The sequence below is a fragment of the Pituophis catenifer genome, unplaced genomic scaffold, assembly GCF_029215685.1.
Source record: "Pituophis catenifer annectens isolate HBS135680 unplaced genomic scaffold, rPitCat1.0.hap2 SCAF_3, whole genome shotgun sequence".
Classification (NCBI taxonomy): domain Eukaryota; kingdom Metazoa; phylum Chordata; class Lepidosauria; order Squamata; family Colubridae; genus Pituophis; species Pituophis catenifer.
Window position 1 is genome coordinate 63,157,215 of NW_027256883.1, and position 24,069 is coordinate 63,181,283.

Below are 24,069 nucleotides of genomic sequence, written 5' to 3' on the forward strand. Positions count from 1 at the left end.
AACATCCTTTCCATTATTAGTCTTATTGACAGGAATTCTGTATTGGCTACCTATCCCCTATTAACTGGAGGAAATTGTTTGTTCAGGCATTCATTAGGTTTTGATCCTGCAATCCCAAATCACCTTCAGTTTTGTCTCAATAAAGAAATGAATTTCAGCAGTTCATTATTTCCAGCTGTGTCTGCTTTAGAAAAAGTGGTCACCACCAGCTCTTCCATGATAATTTGGCTAAATTGCCACTATTTCTTGCAAAACCTGACCTTGAAGAGGTATCAAATTCTATTCATCAGAGGAAACATGACATCTTGTTTAGACCAGGGGTGGGTTCTACTTACCTTTACTACTGGTTTGCAACGGGAATGTGCGCACTTCTGCGCATGCACAGATCGTCAATTATGACATTGGGTGGGTGGGCAGAGCCTCCCACCGCTTTTACTACCGGTTCTAAAGAACTGGACAGAGCCGGGAGCATCCCGCCACTGAAGTAGACAGATCAATGAATTATCATGAGATAATACTGGGCAAAGCCTGGTAGCAAGAGTAGATACAAATTTGCCAAATACAAAACTAATTTTATATTCACTTTCAGAGCCTGTTTCAGTAAAAGCAATTCTAGAGTTTCATAAAGATAGATGAAGATTTTTTTTTTTCAGGAGTTGCTTGCATTATATGAAAAGCACAATGCAAATTATCTGAAGTATATTCAAGGAAAAAAATTTCAATCAATTGCCAGCTTGTGTTTCACTCCAATATACTATCTAATTGGCACAGCTGTTATTTGGATTAATTATATTTCCAGAAACTATAAAGTGATAGAAGATGCCAGTAGGCATGTATTAAGATAATCCTGGGATGTTGACAGAAAATGTGCTATTATGCGGAGTTTGCAGAAAACCTTAAATAAAATATTCTCAGAAGTCAGCAATGCGAGAGCTCTTATTGCTATTTAGGAAACCAAATCAGAATCAGTTTTTTAATTTATATTTAGATTAACAGTTAATTCACAGTAATTAAAAATCAAATTTAAATCGGTGGAGATGGCTAAGAGAATTTTGAAAATAATTAATTTCCAAAAGATATATTTCAAAGAGGCTATTCTTTAAAAGTATGGCATTAAAAATCTGGCTATGTTCAAGAATTTTTGAACTGCTGGTTTAAAAGATATTTAAATGTCATTTTATCGACACTTTGGATTGTGACTGTAACAAATATACAGGAGAACTTCCTTTAACTGCCATGTCATGGTATTTTAAAAAAAGATGGAATATAGACTTGTGAAACAGTACACCCTATGCAAAGTTTTTCTTCTTTTTTTTAAACGTGGGAAAATCAATGTTTTCTTTATTCAAACAGTATATTAATATAAAGATGTAATTCAATAAAAATATGATTCATATAAAGATGATGTAATTCAATAAAAAGTAATCATTTACTTAACTAAACTATGCCATTTCCTTCTCTGGAAAATTGAAGTTCACCCTTGTTTCACCTGGTATTGCCCCTTTGGCAGAAACAACCTCATTGTTATGTATAAGGTCCACTTCTGGTTGATCCTCAATCTCATGACCATTTGTTTCATCCTGAAGCACCCTATGATACCAGGAATAATTCATTATAGATTCTATGTTGGCCAAGACCCAGGCCCTGATGTAGCAAAGCAGCCCCAAATCATAACATTTTCACCTCTGCGCTTTACAGATAGTATAGTTTGTCCTAGTGAAATGCTGTCTTTGGTTTACACCAAACAGAACTTCTAATACTGTGGAAAAATTCTTAGTACAGTAAACCTAAGAGTATCATAGTGCCTCTTTCTGATCTTGTGACTGTGGATTTTTAGCAGAAGTATTACAGATGAAATGCATTGTGATAATATGTCAAATTCTAATTGTTCTCTTTGAGGAGAAGATTAATAAGGATTTACCCGAGCACCTTGTGATAAAAAATTGGCTGCATTCAGCTGAACTTTTGTCTTTCTTTCTTTCTTTCTTTCTTTCTTTCTTTCTTTCTTTCTTTCTTTCTTTCTTTCTTTCTTTCTTTCTTTCTTTCTTCTCTTTCTCCCCCCCCCTCTCTCTGTAGATGTAAATGTTCTGTAGAACGTAGTTAGAAAAACTGTAGGATACAATCAGCAAAATGTTGAACACATCAAACAAATACAGATATTTGCTCATACAGTCATTCTATGGAGATGAGCAGTTCCTATATATGATAAATAAAATATACGTTTTGGGGATCTGTTATTTCCCTAATGAATTTTAAAAGTACCATTCAGGTTTCAAGGTACACACACTTTCATAATTAAAAAGAATTGGTTTCTATTGAACATTTTTGAGCATTTTTCAGCTCATCTTACATCAAACTACCCTATTGCTCCTAAAGCATCTCTGAAGTTAAGCTGGGAGTTTCCTTCTGCAAAGGGGGGAAATTGAGAGCATTCCTGAAGGCAACTGAGCTCCAACTTTCTCTTCTAGGCACTTCAGTTTTCCTAAGCACGGCAGACAGAAATCTGTGTTGGACATTATCATTTTACCTACTTGTTTGGGATTTCAAGGGAAGATCTTGTATTCAGCATTCAGAGGCCTATTGCTGAAGTAACACAGAATTTCTAACAGCATTGGACTTGGCTTAGTTGATCAAAATTCTTATAATAATTGGGTTTTAATCACAATTATTGTCTGTGTTCATACCTACAGGGGTCACAAGCGAAAGCTAGCTGATGACGATGTTGCCAGTGAATCAAGTAAAGGATCGAGCAATGAAGATGAGGAGGGTAGCAGCTCAGAGGCAGATGAAATGGCAGCAGCATTGGAAGCCGAACTGAATGATTTTATGTAACTGAATTTATGGGGAAGTGAGCTTGTTATTTGAACTTTTTGCAACCACTCAAGATTTGAATGGGCAGGTATTTCCCATCACCTCCAAAAAAGGTGTATATTTTGCAAATCGCATAGGAGGTGTAATGCATTATTTTGCAAGGTCTGAAATAGATGTTTTTAAGATACTTACTAAAAGAATCTATACTTTTTTTAAAAGGAAAAGTATTAAAGAGGGATTCAGTGTGATATGCCAAAGACATAAGTTCTGTAAAACCTCCTTATACAATGGTGCAAGATTTTGAACTGAAATATTTTTTTTTTTAATTGTCATGACGGCTTTGGGAACCAAGCTTCAAAAGGAAAGATCTGAGGAATGTATTGCATGATTGAGCTAAACAGATAGCTGAGATGATTTCCTTCATTGTGAAATGTTATGGAATAAAAAAGTTTTTTTTTTTAAAAAAAAGAACATTTTATATTTGTATAGGAACTGAGAAGGCTATATGCAAGCTTTATGAATTCTGCACTTCATGTACCCACCGCTTGCGTCTAAGAGAAATGTAATAATTGTTTTGTTACTTTATGGATTAGTTGTTTCTTTAAGATTCCATTTAAATTTTAACCTCTATAATTGCAGTTTAAACACAGGCTATTCTGTGTATTACTGTACTGCCATTTAAAAAATCTTTTATTTTCTGCTGTATTTGAAGGGAATGGCTGCAAGCTAATTCTAGATAGTATTTTATTTCTTTGAAAGAAGAGATGTAAAGTTTTTTGTACATTCTATTTCATATTTGATCTACAAAACAGATTCTTTTCATTTAATAAAAGACATTTTATAAGCTGTGGTTTCAAGTCATGAATTGAAATGTTAATTTCCTAAGATGTATCTTTTCCAAGATTAGATATAATGAATTCTTAACTTTATTTTGAATGAAATCAAAGCATGTATGATAGAATTTTTTTCATGCTTGCTATCTAATCTATTGTGTTAGTTTAGCTATATCAGTTCAGACATAGAGTTCTTAATGTGTTTGAATAGATGCTTTATTTTGAGTCATTACTTTTCAAAAATCACTTGTTGAGAAGAGGGTTTTAATTTTTAATAAAACTAAAATATCAACAACAAATATCTTTGAATGATATGATTAGGAATTAATTTATAATTTAATTGTGCTTTCATACAAGTAATTTACCTAAGCGGAATGTTTGTAATCCACAATCTTGCATCCTCCAGATAAATTTCAGTTGAACCTGTCTGTTATATCTCCTTAAATAATACCATACACTTTGTTGATGTTCTGTCCAAGAGAAAGGAAAGAAAGACCTAACATAATACTATGTATTAGTAAATAGCTTTTTTTAAAGTATCTTTCTGGTTGAATAGATTGATATAAAATGTGCTAATGTCTATAAAGCAAATGCATTTTGTTGGCAAGGCAACTGTGCATGCTGCTTAGTAGTAAAATTGATCTTATTTTTAAATGAGCTAAAATTTCTTCCTTTAGTTGTAGTTAAAAAGTGGGATGTCAGCACCAATATTATAATTACTGCTTACAGTGTCCTAAAATGTTATTTATGAACTGATAAATGACACTATTCACTAGGAGCAAAAGAATAACAGAATAATAGAGTTGGAAGGGACGTTGGATGTCTTCTAGTCCAACCCCCAGTTCTAAATGTTTGTATTTGCTTTGCCATATAACGTGCAATATCTATGGAAACCTTTCTTGCTTGAATTTGCTTAAACTTCTTTTTTGCATATATACTGTTAGCTTTGCGATTGCTGCATATTTTCCATTTGTTGCTAATCAGATATTGCTGGTGCTATATCTTTTACCTTTTCATTATTTTAAATAAGAAGACCAGCTATGGCTTTCAAGTGCAGAAAAAAGCAGTATGTTGTGGAGACAGCCTTGTAGGGCATCTTGTCTAGGGAATTCCCAATCTTATGGATACACTGGTTCAAAAAATATTTAGAGCCACAAGTGTCCTGCTCCTCTCTTACGCACTCATACATATTACCGTCTTTTCTGCACATTTCTATGTGCTATGTAAATTCAGAAAAAGCTTAAGCAATATTTAAAATTATAGAGGGAAGTCAACTTTACTCCAAAGGAAAGAAAAATATGTTCGGCATATGATTAATCAGTGTTCCACACAAATATTTTTATCAATGCCAAGACAAAAGTTTTAATGAAGAAGCTGTGATTTGAAAGTCTTGTGTGTGGATTAATTACATTGCCATAAATGTGTTGTGGCAATGTGCTACAATTTTTGTTGGGGTTAAAACAGGAGCACCTAAAAAAATTACTACAAGTTCTTTCTCTCTTCTTCCCTTCCTATTTTTGCATTTGGATTCATGCCATTTCTTTAAGCACAAACATTCTGCTTGTATGTATATGTATGTATCTGCATTATATGGTCATTCAATTAACTTGAGTTATTGTTCTGGAAAATGTGTTTGACTGTCAGCTGGGGAGAGTAGTATAGCTACCCATGCCCAGTGCTTATGCAACTAAGCTACTTACCTCAGCAAATACATTTTTTAAAAAAACTCCTCTACTTCAAGTATTATTTCAGGCTGAAAATTATGCCATTTAAAGGAACTTGAAACCATCCCTCAAAGGACATGTGATAAAAAGTAGCAAAACTAACAGAGTTGAAATTCTTCTTTCCAAACATGACACAAACTCTTCTCTAAAATACTTTCTGTTGCTTGGGGTATCTTCAGGATTTCAACAAGTCAAAGTGATAGCCACAAGGGTATATATATGAACAATGCACATAAAAAAGGGTGGGGTTTCTATTGCTGGCAATGCCATCTTCTTGCCCTTCCCCCTGAAGAGACAGTTTGTATTAAAAGTATGTGTAAATCCTTAAGCTTAGCTGCATCATCCTTTGAAGATACAGCAAAAATAATTGTCTTGTTTTATGCTGCACAGCCTATGAGCTGATGTTATGTGATTTAGAGCAGGGACTGGTAGCAGTTCACAGCTCATTGGGAACCAGGCCACGTGAGCGGTGAACGAGCATGCGAAACTTTATTTGCACATGTGTGGGATTAGGTTAACACACAAAACCATCCCCAACCGCTGCTGGTCTGAGAAGCCAAAAAGGTTAGGGGCCACTGATTTAGAGAAAGGAAGTATGGCTGTAATACCAGATGAGGACCTTAACACAATTTAATTGTGGCAACGTCATTGTTCAATATACATGTACTATAGCTTGTGTTTACTTGGAAGGTTGCCAGAGATGAAGCTATTCTAGTCTGAAAAGTTTTCTTATACTGAAATGAATGGCTGTGGATGCTTTGGGGTGTCTATGGGATACAATCAGAAAAGTCAAAATGGTGGTTGTGATGGTGCAATTGAAGCCCCATCTGGTTTTTAATATGTGCGAGGGGAACCTTTACCTTTAACTAACCCATTACTTAAAGGAGAAGCTCAATAATTATTTGTGAATAATTAGGTGAAAATAGGTGAATGTTGAAACAACTTGCAGATGGCAACACAGCCCAGCTGGATGCTCCTCTGTGGACATCCTTGGGTTTGTGGCAGGGAAGAACTATTAGGAAAGGGAGCTACACTGTTCCATGGTTCGGGTGGACACTCATATCTCCTTAAATGGTCCCTCAATCTGCCCAAGCACCCGTGGTGATAGAACCAGGAACAGACTGCACCATACATACATTACATATCTGGAAGAGGAATTACTCTTCTGTGAGGAAGTGTGTACACTCTCAGCTACCAATCAAGAGAGCTGTGAAAAATAACTCCTCCCTGCACCATTAATCAGCAACCAGACTTTAGGTAACAGGTACCCCCACTAGTTAAAATTGTGACACGTGGGAAGATAAGTAAAGGGGACATGGTACCTCTTTATATATTAGTTTGCTTGTGTTACTTGAATCTTATTTAATTTTAAAGTATTAGAAAGCTTTATAGAGCCAAAATGCCATGCATGTTTGCTATTTGAAGCAGATCAGCAGTCAGATGTGAGACCAGTGCTAAAGAAGCATCGGCATTTCTGCAAGAAAGATAGGAAAAGGAAAATCGGGCTAATCAGTCTGCCCTCCCCAATGACACATGGAACTTCCCACATTTGAAAGCTGATTGTTCACCTCTTCATTTAAACTTGCTTTTTAGCTGCTGGATGCGTTGGAGAGAAGTGACCAGCTGATTCCCTGTCTCAGTTGCCCCATTAAATGTCAGAAGGTGAGGCTTACTCATCCTAACTAACTTTATCCTGTAGGGATGTGATTACATGGAAAGAAGAAGAAGCCACGAGTTCCCTAGAATGGGATAATATATATATACTATAAATAAAGTTTCAATAACATTTTCTGAATTACAACTTATAAAAAGCATGTTAATTCTAGACTACTGTATGTGAAAGCATTAACTTGGGCCAGGCCAATTAGTCTCAGATATTTGGAACTACATATCCTGTAAGTTCTGAGAGCATGCATATGATTAGGAATTGTGGGGAATTATTTTTGCCCCAATTTAGCAAACTAAGGATACACATTCTCAGATGTGAAGAAACAAAACAATGTATTGTAAATATGTAGATATCACCTGTGTAAGACTGAGCATTATATGTTGTAAAAGAAGAGAAGAGGGATGGAAGAGGGGGGAGGAGAAGGAAGAAGAAAGGAAAAGGAAAGGAAAGAAGTGGAAAGAGAAAATAGAGAAGGAGGAAGAAGAAAGGAGGAGGAGGAGGAAGGAAGAGGAGGAGGAGGAGAAGAAGAAAAGAAGAAGAAGAAGAAGAAGAAGAAGAAGAAGAAGAAGAAGAAGAAGAAGAAGAAGAAGAAGAAGAAGAAGAAGAAGAAGAAGAAGAAGAAGAAGAAGAAGAATATATATTCACTATAGTTCTTAGAAAATGCAAGCAAAATTTTTGTAAGCAATTTCTCCTCATTTTTATATTTTGGCTGCTTCTCATATTTTTACAGCTTTTAGTGCTTGTGTTATCTTGGCAAGCTTTTTTCCCTGAACTGAAATGAAACTGAGTTTGCACTGCGGATAAGGTCATGAAGCACTGCAAAGCCTGGTTTCCTTTAACTCAGAGCAGATGGCTCGCCTTTAGAGGTACCAGTAACAGAATCTGGAACCTAAAGACATTTTCCAACATGCCTTATTTTCTTTAACAGCCCTCCATAATAACAAGAATCACATGCTGTTAGAAAAAGGTGATAATGGCTAATAACAACACAAAGTTTATGCAGCACTGCAAAAGAGAACAATCGCAGTAAGGTTCTCTGAGGCTAAGCCTGTTTAGCATCCTCTGACTGATAAAAGGAAGTTGATAGTCCTGCAGGTCCTAGTAATGTATCACCTTGGAACCTAACAAGACCAGATAGCACTGAGAAGTGATTAGCTTTCTCCATTTTTCTATCAAAGGGTAGACTTGACTTTATAAATCTAGGCTGCATTTTTCATCCATTGAAATTCATAACACATTTTGAAATATACTTTTTCAGCAAGCTATGTGATAAAGAAACACGGGCAGGCCGTTCTTGAACATTATTGTGCAGTGATTTATTTGAGAACGACACTTATTGAAATGTCACTTTGAAGAATACCAATTATATTTTGTTCTTTTCTCCATAGTAGAGCTTAGCGTGGGTTTATATGTAGCAGTTATTTCTCAGCTGAAGGCCACTTATTTGACTGACTTAACTTTCAGAGAACCTCTGTATTTTTGCACTTCGCAAAATTTCATATAGAAAGATGCTTGAAACTCTTCACCATCCTTTATATTCAGCATAGGAGCAAATGGTCCAGGAAAATTATATGACACAGAACTGGATATAGCACCAAGCGTTTCTTTGCAGTTCCCACTATATCGCCAAGCTTTTGTGAAGTTCTAATTTAAACTTTAAGCTAAAATATATCAAATTTCCTCTTCAAAAAGAGACCTGCAGTTTGTAAACCATGGTTTATGTTTTGATGTGTTTACTATAGTATTTAGGGAGAGAAAGTTGGGTGGGGAATGACGCCTCCCTCCGCTGGAAAGCTGGAGCCCCTTCCCGGCCTTGGAGGTAAGGGGCGTCAGCATTCCCGGGGCTCAGCTTGGGGGGGCCAGCAGGCAGGACAGTCAGCGCAGCCATCCCTCTTATCCCTTGGCGGTACCGTCCTGCTTCCTGGCTGGCCTGGCGCACCTCTTACCCCTCAGCGGCGTCTCCATGCTGAGCTCTCCTCTGGCGCTCCTGGAACAGCCTGCCTCCCTTTTTTTTTTTTTTTTTTTTTTTGCTTTAATTTATATGCCGCCCTTATCCGGAGACTCAGGGCGGCTTACAATGCGTTAAGCAATAGCCTTCATACTTTTGTATATTTATACACAGTCAGCTTATTGCCCCCACAATCTGGGTCCTCATTTCACCTACCTTTGAAAGGATGGAAGGCTGAGTCAACCATGAGCCTGGTGAGATTTGAACTTGCAGTAATTGCAAGCAGCAGATGTTAATAACAGTGCTTTAGTCCACTGTACTACAGGCTCTTCCCTGACAGTGGCTCCTCCTTCTTTTCCTCCTGGCTGCTTCAGATCCCAGCTGGAAGTGGCAGCGTGAGAACCGCCTACACCCCATCAGCCCTCGCAGCAGCAGGAGCAGCAAGCAGGGCAGGCAGCCACCCAGCCAGCAAATGCTACCTCGTGCGCCCAAGCCAGCCAGGCGCTCCGGAGGATGCGCGTCGGTGCCATGCACTAGAGTGTTGGGCCGCGCAAGAAGCCTGCTCGGGCAGGGAGGGACAGAAGCCCCCTCCTGCCCATCCTGGCTGGTAGCTCTGCTCCCTTGCTCTTCCGGGTTCCGGCGCACTAGCCACCTGGTCTACATACGCATGGGAACACCAGAAACTGAAAGAGCAGCCGCCTGGTGTGCTTGTGTGCGCCGGAAAGATGATCTTCAGGTTTCCGGCATGCATCTGCACTGGTCAACTGGTCTTCGTGCATGCATGTGCGCCAGAAACCAGAAGACCAGGTGGCCAGCGCACATATGCACACCAGAAACCAGAAGATCATCTTCCTGGCTGCTCTTTCAGTTTCTGGCTCTCCTCCATGCAAGAAGATCAGCTGGCTAGCATGCTGGAACCCGGAAGAGCAATGGGCGACGGCTCGCATGCCTGGAGAGATGGCTCTGTGTGCCACTTCCGGCACACGTGTCATAGGTTTGACATCACAGCACTATAGTCTTCCTAGGGCAGTTGATAATGATTTTTTTTCTGTAACAGTATTCTCCTTTACCAGAAATAATTCATTATACAGTCCTCTATTAGAAGTCACACATCAAATCAGCGATTTGCAGTGTTTTCCCCTCCGGGTTTTGTGGCAACATAGTTATATCATTATCTGATAAATTTAATCAGTCTTTTAAATGGCCTTTTTAATTGTACTTAAAATTCAGGACTCAGTAAAGCATATGAATATAGGTTCAGGAATTGTTTTTCTGAAAAATAAAGATTCCCTTCTAACATTATTCATCTGGTTCTACATGTTCCTCTAGACCAGAGGTATCAAACTCACATCATCACGGCAGCATCACGTGACGTATCGGGACTTTTTCCACCTTCATTAAACTGGGCGCGGCGTGGGTGTGGCCAGCGCATGACGCATCCGGCCCATGGGCCAGGAGTTTGACAGCCCTGCTCTATACTCTCCTTGTAATTAGACCTAACTATGTCAAGGATCCAATCATTTCACAGAATGGTTGCAGCTTATGTAAACATTTGCTTGGAAAAGTTGCTTTACGGTGTTATCAAAAGGCTGTGATTCTGCTGGGCTGCAGATCTCTTTAAATATATATTTTGATTCTCCTTCCTTTTTGTAAGCTTGGTCTATCCCTCCATAGAAGGGGCTAATTTCCTGAACCACGCACTCAATTCTTCTCTTTTCCCTGGCAATGTCATGCAGACTGTAGGAGTATTATCCCACACCAGCTGGGGATAGAGGAAGTTATGCTAAACAAACACCTTCTCTTGGGTGGTGGCAACAGGAATTACACCAAGCCACTGCATCAAAGTAGAAAGTACAGCTAGATGGTGCATAGAATGAGAAGGTTTCTGGGACATGAAGTAGGAAACCTCTCAACTCTTCACTCTGTATATTCAGTCAAGCCACTACAGATATAGAGAAGAAAGCCAGAGCATGTGCCAGCAACTTAAGTGTGTAAATTTGATACTGGTGATCCTGACTTCTCCACTGAACCTATGCAGTGGTGGGTTGCCCCCGGTTCAGACCGGTTCACAAGAACCGGTAGTAAAACCAGTGGGAGCCCCATCCACCACCCTGGATGTTGTCATCAGCGATCTGCGCATGCGCAGAAGCAAGGCGCACATGCGAGCAAAGCAAGCGTGCGTGCAATCCCATTGCAAACTGGTAGTAAAGGTAAGTAGAACCCGCCCCTGAACCTAAGCCTCTATCTCCTCCTCAGAGTCAGGAGTGTAATAACAGGTTTACAAAAATACGACCAACTGACTGGATAATATCCTTGCTCATAGTTACATAAAGGAAGACAATGGGATGTTCCCAACTCCATTTCCACATAGTTGTCTTTGTCTGCTACAGTATATTGATACAAAACATAGCCACAATAACGGTTCTATGGAATATTTAGCATTCCTGATTCCCTATGGCAACAGCAGCAATAACTGTGTCCTTGATTTTTCATTTAGGGTGCTTAATAACAAAGATAGTCATTGCACACAGTCCATCACAGACATAACACCATTTCTAAAAATGTAACAAAGCTGGGTGAATAAAAGCGTTAGATTGGAAAATCAGGAGGGCCAAAAAAAAAAAAAAACCAATTCATAGGCAATCAAAAGAAAGGGATTTTTTATTGCTACAATCTGCATGTGAACACAGAAATGGATTTAGAACAATTAATGACCTGCTAGAGACCATTTTCAAGACAAAGTAAAATATTTGCCAGTGCAGTGAAAGACAAGAATGCCTGTCAAGGATGAGAGTTTTGCTTTGCAGCAGACTTTTTATTTAAAAAAAAAAACTATTGCATCCAGCTGGGCACTTAGCTCTTTAGTTAAATATACTTACAAGGCAGTAATGAACACTGCAAATTTTCTAACAGCAAATATTTTAGGAGCTAATTGGGACCTATTGTATAAAATATTAATTTATATGAAACATTTATAGTATAATGTGTTTACTTTCTTTTTTGAGTTTCTGCCCCCTTCTTAGCAGCAACTATCTGTATGATAATTAAATCACCCTTGCCTTTATTCATGTCTGCTTTAGATGCAAAAACCAATGCTGAAGGATAATGGAGACTTATAAAGCAAACACCTGGTTAGGAAACCTGTATATATGAGCCAGATCTTGGGGCCCTTCTGCCACCTAAAAATTTGCGTGCCAGATGTGTTGAGAAGATGTGTTGAATTAATCTGATCAAATTTAGAAGATTAAGGAGAATGCATAATGAAAAGCCCTCCCCTTGGGTTTTGCTGGGGGAGAAAAAAAAGATGCAATTTTGTTTATTGCTCACATATTCATGGAATACATTTTTTGGTCCAAAGCAAAATGCTGTTCTGAACTAAATGGAAGAATCAAAAAGGACTCAAACAAAAACATAGATTGAATTTATTTATTTATTTATTTATTTATTTATTTTTCATATTTGTATATCACCCTACTCCCGAAGGACTCAGGGCGGCGAACAGCCATAATAAATACAAATACATATAGAAGTTAAAAACTATTAAGAAACAGATTAAGTAATTTAGGCTCAAAGATTAAAAACATCCAAATTTATCTAAAGAGGTTTAAAACCCAATTTAAAAGCCAGTTTAAAAGCCAATTAAAAAGGGAGAGTTAGGCCAGACCAGCTTGTTGGAATTACTGTGTAGTCATTATCAATCTGTTTTGAGTGGCATAGCCAAAGCAGAAATGTTGGGCTTGGTGGCACACAAGATTGTAGGTTTCAGTTTTTAAAAATTCTAACACATGATTAAGATGGGGATTAAGGCTTGATTACATCACGAGTAGAGGTTCTCTCAGGATATCCCAGAATTGTCTTCTCATTTTGTCACATAAAATAAGGACTCCTCAGCTCAGATTCCATCAAGATATTAATGAATAGGCAAAGTTTGGATTTGTAGAGTTTCCTGGGATCTGCTCCTAGAGCCCTGTAGGTTTGGGAGCTATCAGTTTTTATTTTTCTATATGACTTACTTGTTTCTGGCTTTCAGAATCCACCTTTCCATTTAATATAAGAAAAACAAAGTTATTCAGTAAGGAACTGGGATAGAATCCTTCTTCCTGTTGTGCTCCGACACGTAACTGCTCAATACCTGGACACAGTATAGCATCCAGGAAGGCTGCACTCCAACAGTTCCTTTTGCACTTCTTATACCTCTGAATCTTGTTAACTCCAAGTCACTGAGAATGAGATCCAGAAAAGAGTTTTACTACTAATCACTCCAATTCTGGAGATCAATAGAGCTTTTAAACTCCATTGATGGTCCCTAGCCCACACTACACTCAGTACAAAATAGAAGAATTATAGTTGATATTGATATTTATTGAGTATTTTTCCCCATGTGTCCTTTTGGACATAAGCTCCTATCCCAGAATGTTAACACAAGCTCCTCTTCCAAATTAGGAAGAGCCCAGGTAGAAAAGATACAACCTTCTGTATGTTTAACCGTTTCAGTAAGAAACGATAGGACAGATCTCTCCTTATAGCTGCTGCCAATCAGAATATGTAAGATTGAGAACAATAATTTGATGTGATTTAAGATGCTGCCTGTATTCTCATCTTTCCCAGAAACTCACTGTCATTATTATCTTCATCAATAGTTGTAGATAGGGATGGGTTCTACTTACCTTTACTACTGGTTCACAATGAGGCTGCGGGCACACGCGCTCTTCTGCGCATGCACAGAAGCGTTCTGATGACGTTGGGGTCGGTGGGTGGAGCCTCCCGCCGGTTTTACTACCAGTTCTATAGAACCGGTGTGAACCGGGGGCAACCCACCACTGGTTGTAGGCTCAAGAATTTAATTGTTTACCTGTAATGGACTGTACTAAAAAAAAAAAGTTCAATCATTCAAATTTCTAAAGATTGACCTATGATAGCAATGCCTAGGCTGGAACAATGTACCTGAAAGAAACTATCACCTGCTTCTATGTTTTCTGTCCCAAATACCATCTTAGTACATCAATTTCTTTCTTTCAATAAGTGTGACATGCATGTAGGCAACTGTAAATTAATCAAGACACTTCTCTCGCCGCTTGGGAAGAAATAGCAAAATTGCTACTGCTGTTTCTATTCTGGGTGCTTCAATTCTTGAGTGCCAGAAACCATAGAAATGCTCCTGTGGATTGTATTATTACATCCCTTTTTATTTGACAAATAGCCACATTACTAAGCAAAACAGAAGCTTTGCAAGCCAGTAGCCTTATTTGTCCAAAGAATATCCTTCTTCATTAACAGTTGTCAACATCCCTTTCACAAAAAAAGGGGTAAGTAGAACACAAAAGACTAATTAGAAAGGCTAAATATTAGAAGTCAGCTATCTCTAAATATTACAATAGTTTATAGCGATTTTGAATAGAAGTCTGAATTTCCTGTATTAATCTGACCCAAAGTTTTTCTTATGTTTTTCTGATCTATGGACCAAAAATATCAGATTTGATCTGGAAACTTTTGCATTCAGAGCATTACTATGATGTAGCTCTTCAATCCCAAAAATATTTGGATGTCACAAAGTAAGCTGTAATCTTACATGCCCTCCTTTCCTTAGAGAGGGAACGACTAACCTTCTATCCAGCTTCCAGGTTGCCAGAAGTTTTGATCCAGCTGGTTTCTATAAAAAGAACACAGGTGCAGAAAGCATTTGGCAAATTACTTTGTTTATGGGCCATTTAGCTGTGGCAAGGAAATGAGAAAATTTCCCCAAAGTTTTATCAGAGCAGCCTTCTGGCTAGGGAGAACTCTAGTGCAAAATAGACTACTGTAGCCTTTGTAAATGGCTCCAGATTGGCTCCATTCACCCTCTGGATGAAATAAAAAACAGGCAGGAGCCACACAATATCCTCCACATTGAGCTTTTAAAAAACAAACTAACTAATCTTTCTGCACATGGGGACAGGTTTGAAAAAAGCTGCTTCTAAAATATGGCTCTTATTTTTAGAGCCAAAGTTAAATATATGCTTTTGTTAAGATTCAACAGTGCCTTTTGGGGACTTTGTTTTAGAAGCAACTGATGAAACAGCTTGCCCAGAAATATATAGATTCTTTTGCAGAACGTCTTAATCCACAACCGAATTAAGTCAGCCACAGTTTGGTTTGAAGGCAACTTGACTTTATGTGCTAACTTTAATTCTAATGTTTCCATTTAGAATCCTGGATTAAGTGCACATCTAACATAAGGCAATTGCCTTTTCTGAAATAATTTTTGAAAGTTTGTGCTACAGCTGTTTCTGCCCTCTCCCCCCCCCACCTTTTAAAAAGTTGTTAGCACTTCTTAGTCATAACAATTTCTTTAAATATCTGTTATTACCTGGCAAACAGCATTGTTAGGCAGTATATATCAGACCTGGAAGGATTTCCACCTCCACAAATGTTTTGTATTAACTGAATAGCAACATTTAAAAAAATAAATAAATGTGACAAATGCCTTCAAATATGAAACTTTCTGCAGAGAATTTTGTTCATATGAAAAGCATTTTCCCCTATTTGCACTGCCTATGCCATCTGGAAGATAGATTAACAGCTGGAGAATGCAAAAAATATATAATCTGTGATGGTAATTGCCTTACAGTGGATGGCCACTGCATTATTACTATTGCCATTATTCTGGGAAAACAGAATGAGAAGTCTAGTCTAACATTCCTGCATATCTAAGATCTACCGAATCTTTCCACTGTCCTCAAAAGGGGAAATCCAACTCTAAACTCCAACTCTTAGTGGAAATCATTTTTGTAACAGACTAGGAGAGGGGAATCTGCTCTCTCTGACCTGACTCATTTTAAAGAAACTGTTCAAAAGAAAAAGCAGGGAAGGAGAAAATCACATAGCAAGGCAGTTTGGTTCATTTTTACATTATGAAAGGTCAATTAAAGCAAATCAGGAATATATGCTTAATGACTGTTCAAAGTTAAGATGGACCCTTGAAAAGCTACTTATGATCCAGTTTTGAAGTTTCAACATTGCATGCACACACGTACGCACACACTCCACTTAACAACTGCTGTTATTTAATGACCATCACCAAAAAAAATCATAAAATTAGACGATATTCCGCTTTATGACCATCACAACTTACAACCGTTAATTGCCAAGCTCAGTTATGACCATAACTCAAGGACTAACTACATACAGCATGTATTCTTTATATATGTCACTTTCTATTATATGCCATTATTTTTTTGATCCCAACCTTTCACCTAGGGCAGTGATGGCTAACCTTTTTGTTGTCATGTGCCAAAAGCGGGGGGAGCGCGGAGGTGTCGCGCACATGCGTGCCCACACCCATAATTCAATGCCCCCCATGCCTCATTCCCCCACGCATGCACGCATGACCACCCACTATGCATGCACACACAACCCCCCCCCCGCACCCCGTTTTGCGCCTAGCAGGCCTTCCTGAAGCCTCCGGAGGCTGGAAACAGCCCGTTTTCAGACTTCCAGTAGGCCCAGTAGGCCCATTTTTTGCCCTCCCCAGACTCCAGAGGCTTTCTAGGAGCCTGGGGAGGGTGAAAACTGCCTCCCCTGCCCGCCTGGAGGCCCTCCGGAGGCCAAAAACGTCCTGCCAGAGCCTCCATGCGAGCCCTGTACCTACCTGGCGTCCAAAACGGCCTGCGTGGAGACTCCTGGGAGGGGAGGGATGGCGTGGGTGGGGCCAGCCGAAAATCAGCTGGGGAGCTGAGCTAGGGCAGTGGCTCACGTGCCCGCAGATATAGTTCCAGGTGCCACCTGTGGTACGCGTGCCATAGGTTTGCCATCACAGACCTAGGGAGACAATCCAAGGGTCAATAAAGGAAAAGAATTTGGTAGGAAACCTGTACTTCTATTATATTATTTAAAGGTGTCCCGAAAGAGCCAATAGCTTCATATAATAACACATTCTTTTGCATTTTGCACTCCAAAGTATGCAATCAGTGCTTTCCTTCACTGTGTCATTTTTACTTCATTGCTGCTTAGAATTCTTCCTGGAAGCTGCTTTTTGAGCAACAATAGTTCAGTACTCCATGCCACAGGCTTTTTAAAATGGATTCAGGAGCCTAGACTGAATCATTTAAATTGGCCGGCCAGTCGCCCTCTTGTTCTCAACCCACACACAATTTCCTACAGCCATTAAATAGAATATAGTTGTGTTATTAACTCAGTAGTGACAATGAAGTAGAGTTGGCCAGTGTTGTGTTAGTAATAGGCTTAATGAAGAACAAACAGTTTCTAGTGGCATCGCAAGCACTTAAAGAAAAGACATTTACTGGCAGTGGGAGAGAAATTATAAACCCCAGTAACCCTGCTTTATATGCTGTATATTTCTGTAAATAGTCGACTCTAATGTTCTAACCACTTAAATAATGGTGGGTAGGGATCTTGCTTTAATAAAACCAGAAAAAAGGCAAATAGCTGGATAGGCTGGGTATTCTAGCTAGCAACCAACTACTCCTCCATGGTCATTAAAGAGAGGACATTAACGAGTATTGTTGAATTTCAGCAGTACAAACTATTCACCCATGTCCTGACTTAATTGCGTTCTTAGTCCCCAACCAGAGTAGCAATCTCACTTTCTATACAGCAAATGGCAATTTCTGTATAGCGGCTTAATTATTATGCTTTCCCATTCAACATGAAAGCAGTGCTACTATGCACAGTGCATTCAGAAATCTTGCTATGTCTTTGGTCAGCTGGACTTCTAGATAGCCTGCTCTTAAAAACTCTAAAGAGAACGGGACACATTGTGCTACCATAATAAAAAGTTATAGTGGAGAAAAGAAATTCTGTTCAGCACTTGACAGGAAGGGGGTCTAAAAGCATATTTCTCAGTTCCCCATTTCCATTTCATTTGTGCAAGACTAATTTTATGTTCACCTCGCAGCACTGACACTAGAGAATGATTGCTTGGGGAAATTATCTTTTGAGTTGATAGGAAATGAGCGCTGACAATCAGATATCGATAATCTTTGTGCTTCGTTAAGCTTGGATGATGGCTTTCTCAATTAATTAAAAAAAAACAAGGGGCACAATATGGTCTCTCTCTCTTGGCTACACATTTTACACTTTTATTACCGTATATAGATTATTTATGATCCACAATGTCTGGGTTCATACATTAAACGTATGCTTTAGTGCAAAGTACAGACCTAGTTTGGTGTTGATTTTACTTTATAGAGCAAGCCTATGCTCTTGTAACTAACAGTGCACTCCATTAAGCTCCATAAGCACAAGATTGCCAAGAGGGGAAATATTCCAAAGTCAACACTGCTGGTTACAGCAGGGATGGGTAAGCTGATGCAATCCTACACTCATATAGCTGGAAAGGCTATTGACTAGCCTCCAGTTTTGTGCAGAAGACTAATTTAAGGCTTCCCTGAAGAAGGTCTGTTTGGTGCACAGATACATTCATTGGGAGCCTACCATTTCTGCATAAGAAAATTGTGCTGCTGTCAAACTGTTCTTATTTGAAATGGGACTTCAGCTTCCAACAATGGCACCCAGCATAGCCAATGCAAGGAATTATAAACATTTGAGTGTTCAAATTTGTTCTGAACTGGGAGTATTGAATATGATAGCATTTGAGAATGAAGTTGCTTTGACAATTATTTACAATTATTCAATTTATCTCTCTAAAATTATAATCCAAAAGAATCACCAAAAGCAATGCTATTGCATTCTTATTTCAAACTCCCTTAAGATATTATCTTTTTCTGCTTCTCATCCTGATTGTCTTTTTTTTTTTTTATTCTTTCCTATGGTATTTTCAAATTCTGATAAATAGCTCATTTAAAAACATAGGTTTATGCGGAATTATCTTCTAATTATTAGCTTTTCTTGATGAAATATGAGCTTGTTATCTCAAATGATTAACTAGACAGTTATGCCTTTCCTAGGTAAGAATACTATTGATTTAAGCATAAGGTTAAAGATATATTTATTAGAAATATTTGTTGGTCCTTCTGCAATATAGCATTAACAAGAATCCATTTTGTTAGTGCTTAACTTATTCTGTGTTAAAACATTATAAACATCAGATTAAAAACTCATTCAGATTTCTAAAACAATCCAATTAATTTTAGTCAAATATATTATTTCTTTTTAATGTACATTTACTGAGAATTTTACACAAAAGACAAATCTAAAGAGAAAAGAAAGACAATAGAAGAGATGAAAGAAAAGAAAAAATCCATAGTTATCTAATATAATCATTTCTAACCTTTTCTTCAACAGAAAAGGTTGTCTCCCCTCCTTCTTGACTCTTCCCCACATCCCTTCAATCCCTTTACTTAACTCTCATCTATTTCTATCATTAAATCCATAAACCATTTTACTTTTTTCTTGTTTCAGTAAACAATCTGTAAAAAGTTCTAAGTATTGGCAAAATTAGCTGTTGAAATTACTTATATTGTATATTATAAGACCATGTAAACTTCAAACTTCTCTAGGTCACTCAAAATATCAATTCTTTTAAAGTTATGTCAATAACCTACTACTCTTAATTATATTAAAATAATAATAGTATAATTAGTAAAATCTAGAAGAACTCTAAATTATCAAAATGTATAGGGAAGTATAAACATATGGATATTTACCTCCTCTGTTTTTTGGGGGAGGCTATTTATTTATTTATCTGGATACCCACTTCACTGAATTATGCAATCTATCATTTGGTGGAAATTATTCAGATTCACAGTATAGACCATCCACATATCCCACACCTCTAATATCACTGCAAGCATTTCTTATAAATAGTAAAGATTAATAATCAATAAAGCATTGATCAATAAATGTATTAAATGTATCCTTTCCTACTGTTGGTTAGGTATTGAATAATTTCTTAAGCGTTCTTTTATTGTACTCAGCAAGCAACCTTCAATTCCATATATGTGTAGTGCATTTCATAATTCAAATTTACTCATTTTGCTAAATCCTTTCTCTAAATCAAACGATGTGTAATTAATACTGTATCTTAGATCAATACATTCCTCAGACTTGCTGAAAAACACTATTTAATTTGTATGCTTCCTGCCCATCAACTGACAATGCACATGTTCCCAGATCTACTTTTGCCATTAAGAACAAAACGGATTGTCCACATTCAGAAATTTCTCACTCTCCTTCTATTCTTCACTAATTCTCTAAATTTTCCACAATAAACTGTCCAAATTATTTTGCTATGTATAATATGCCTGAGTAGGCCTGTCCTAAGCCAGGTATTCAAAACAGATTTTTTTTCCTAACTAAGATAGTCATCAACTATCTCCAATTTTTTTTTCATTCTGGGGTCTCCAAATTGTCCATTTACTTCTACTGTGCTTATTCTTCTCTCCTTATCTCACCTGATCGAATATACTGTAACCCTAACCCTTTACCTTTTATTCAGAATGTTGTACAATGTTTCCCAGTGCTTATCCTGCTTGTTTTATTTTTGCCTTCCACTGAAACATCATATTAAACTATCACCAAGTTTTGAAGTCCTGTTTTACAGCACCCACAACAGTTCATGCTTTCTGATATATATATATATATATATATATATATATATATATATATATATATATATATATATATATATATGTATCTTTTTTCTTTTTTCATAGGCTTTTATGTGCATATTCTTTCTAGCCAGGTTTTACCTACATAGGTAAAACCTGGCTAGAAAGAATATGCATATATATATATATATATATATATATATATATATATATATATATATATATATATATATATATATCATGCATAGATTTACCAACTCTACAGGAATGGACCATGTTCATCTATGACATTTCCCCTTTTTCCAATCCCTAGAAGATACATGCAGAATACTAACACTTTAAGGATAGCTGTTGGTGTAATTTTTACAAAATTAAATTATTTTTTTTAAGTTACATAAACAAGTGTATAGAATTATACATTTTCATATTCATCATTCTGTTCAATAACGTTTTGGGGGTAGAACAACTACTGCATATAGGAGATTTAATACATACTACCATAAGATATCACTCGAAGCCAAGATCATCAAACAAAGGCTATCATACTTTGGTCAATGCAAGATGGCTCATTTGAAAAGCAAATCATGCTGGGAGTGATCAGTGGAAAAAAGAGAAGGGGCCACCCTAATAGCTTTTGGCTGGACACTATAAAAGATGACACTGAGAATGACCATGGTGGAGCTGAAGGAGGCAATGCAAGACAGAGGGACATGGAGAGTGCTGATCCATAGAATAGCTGACAGTCGGACATGACTAAATAGCTGGTGATGATGCTGCCACTATGAGATTTTTCTTGATGCAGTTATAACATTGCATTTCTTTGCAATAAAATATTAAATAGAGATGAATAGTGTTGATGTTCCACAAGCAATTAAGCATGGGAAAAACAAAGTGAAGGAAGGCTCATAGATGAAGCCTTCCCATCACTACTGTTAATTAAGATTGGCCCTCATAAAATATCACTTCTATCACTTGTATTGTGCCAGCACTCTTTTAGCACTCAGGATGTGGTCCAAACTTTCTCTTCTATTTCTATACAACGTTTCCTTCCATTGGATCCAATCCAAAGCAATATTATCCTGTTATAGTATTTTCTACAACAGCTTTTTTGAAAGGAAAGTAAGAAGACAAAGCAGAAAAACAGACTGATGCTATTTAAGTGCCCTCTCTACCTAGCTTCTGTATGGTATTAGTTTGGACATTTTGGAACCACTCTTTGAACCTTACAATGTTATAAACAAGTAATAACAATTCTTGAATTCAGAATCAAAATCTTACCTTAAAGCACCAAAATGAGCTTCCATTTTGGTTGCTCAAGGAAAGAAGAGAGCAAGAAAGGTGAGTGTGGAAGGCTGAGAAACAGGGAGGTTTTGTGACAGGCCTCCCTATTAGCCTATAAATAGCTAAAATATGGCTGATAGGGCATATCTGAATAATCTGAGTTTGGTGGTTAGTTATTTGATGGAAGTTGACAGTTGACAGTATCTGGAGAAGCTCTCCAATTAAAATGAATAATTAAATAGAAAAAATTATCTTAGAAGTCTTATCTTGTGTAACAATACACAACTAAATTAAATGGGGTTAAGGCACAAAATACAGAGCTAATCAGTAAAATGGGATAAGTACAAAAGAATTTTTAAAAATATCTTTAGTTGAATACATTAGTTACATGTCTACTGGTATACTTTTTTTCCCACATACTGTAGCCATGATGAAATTTAACATAAAAGAAATCTCATTCTTTGGAGAAAAAGGGCTATCTTAATATACCTTATTTTATACATTAACATTCATCATATATTTACTGTGAATTGATGATAATTAAAATGTTGTAAACTGGCATTAACCATATATATTTAAGATTGTACAGCTATCTTATGAATGAATCATTTTCATTTTTCTTTCATTTTTACTTAAAGCAAAAAGCTTTCCAAGTTTTAATGAAAGTTTCAGGACAGGCTTACCTTGATTATAAACCTTCTGCAACTTTCTGATAAGGATGCCTGGAGGCAATTAAAAACAATATCAGCTCCTGAATTTTTGCTGAGATAATATTTTAAATATTTTTTGAAACTTTTGGCTAACCTAAATAGTGAAGAATCCAGAATCAGAGTTGCAGATACAGTGATACAGAAATGAGTTTAAAGGTTTATATACTTCAAAATCTGTTTGAAAAAGATGGTTCAGAGTATGTGGAGGAAAAATATAGCCCCTTTTTAAAGCAACAGAGACTCATGAAGAAACCTAAGTATAGTTATAAATATTTATTCATGGGGATTTGTATTATCAGGCTAAGAAGATAAACAGTGATGATATAAAGCTACAGCCAATGGTCTTGCAGAGAATTGAAGTAAATGGATTTCAAATTTGAATTCTCAGTCCTGCTCAGTAGACCAGAAAGGCTTGTATTAAATAATTGTGAGTTGTGTTTTGAGGTATGAATAGCAGAAGTTGCTTAGACCAACATACACAATGAGTATAATAGATATTGGAACTAACTATAGAATGTTAAAATGTAACATTTTTCTAAATGTTTAAAATCTCAATGTGACTCTGATTTTCTTTACAATAACAAAGTAATTTGCCTTCTTCCAGGATTTTTTAAAAAATCCCCTAAGTAGCCCAGAACCTTGGAATTTCCTGGTATCCCTGGGAAATCCTGACCCCCGCCCCAGGTCTGAATCTGCACTCGAGTTTCTTTTTCAATATCAACCAATTCAGCTAAGTGCTGTCCTGCCACTTTCTGACATTAGAACACAAAAGTGTTCTACAAACTGATCCGAATACATTCTGAGAAGTTTTGCAAACTACTTACCACAAAGTCAACATGGATTTCATGTGGTCTAATTTTAAACCAAAAATACTTTACTGCTGTTAAAATGGCTTTTATGTAAAACTTTAATTTTAAATAGCTCTAATTATACCATACAGAGAGAAGCTTTTAGCCAATGAGTGTTTCTAAACAGAGAAGGGTTTTAAGATGCATCTCTTTCTAAACAGAAATATTGTAAGGAAGCTTCAATTTGTTGCTTTATAAAACCTTAGCATCCAAAGTTTCCTTTTTTCTCTCTGAGATACCGAGTACTTAATCATCCATTATTCTCAATAGTACATTTTAATAGGCACTATAAAGTCTTTTATCTGGATGCATAATGAGAAAATCCCTTCCAAAGCTATTTTGTTAGCATTTAATAAGAATGCCCAGTTCAAGGCTGGCTAAATTTAAGAAGCAGGTTCCGATTGATATTAGCAACTCTTAAATAACCTTAAGATAAACAGAAATAAGCCTTTCACAGAAGCTATTTGGAAGAAGAAACTTATGAAGCACAGATACATGTTCTTGCTTCTTTGTTTCAACTTAAATAGCTAACATGAAAATAATATATACAACACAATCTGAATGGTTTCAAATGAGCCTTTCTAAGAACCATCATAATATAAAAAACCAGAAGTACTTTAAATGTAACTATTCCAAAGATGGCCATGCCTCTCTATACTAGTATTTCTCAACCTTGGCAGCTTGAAGATGTGTACTTCAACTCCCAGAATTCCCTAGCCAAGATGGCAGTTGATGTCC

At 37.0% G+C, this 24,069-nt stretch overlaps 1 protein-coding gene across 1 annotated transcript in view; it reads left to right on the plus strand.

The window, feature by feature from the left end:
• CTDP1 (CTD phosphatase subunit 1) overlaps positions 1-3,532 on the plus strand; it is a 44,215-nt gene extending 40,683 nt beyond the window's left edge. The window contains exon 13 of the mRNA XM_070942441.1: positions 2,691-3,532. Coding sequence (XP_070798542.1) covers positions 2,691-2,832 — 142 coding nt within the window. The 3' untranslated portion in view covers positions 2,833-3,532. The remainder of the gene's footprint in view (positions 1-2,690) is intronic.
• The last annotated feature ends 20,537 nt before the right edge of the window (positions 3,533-24,069 follow it).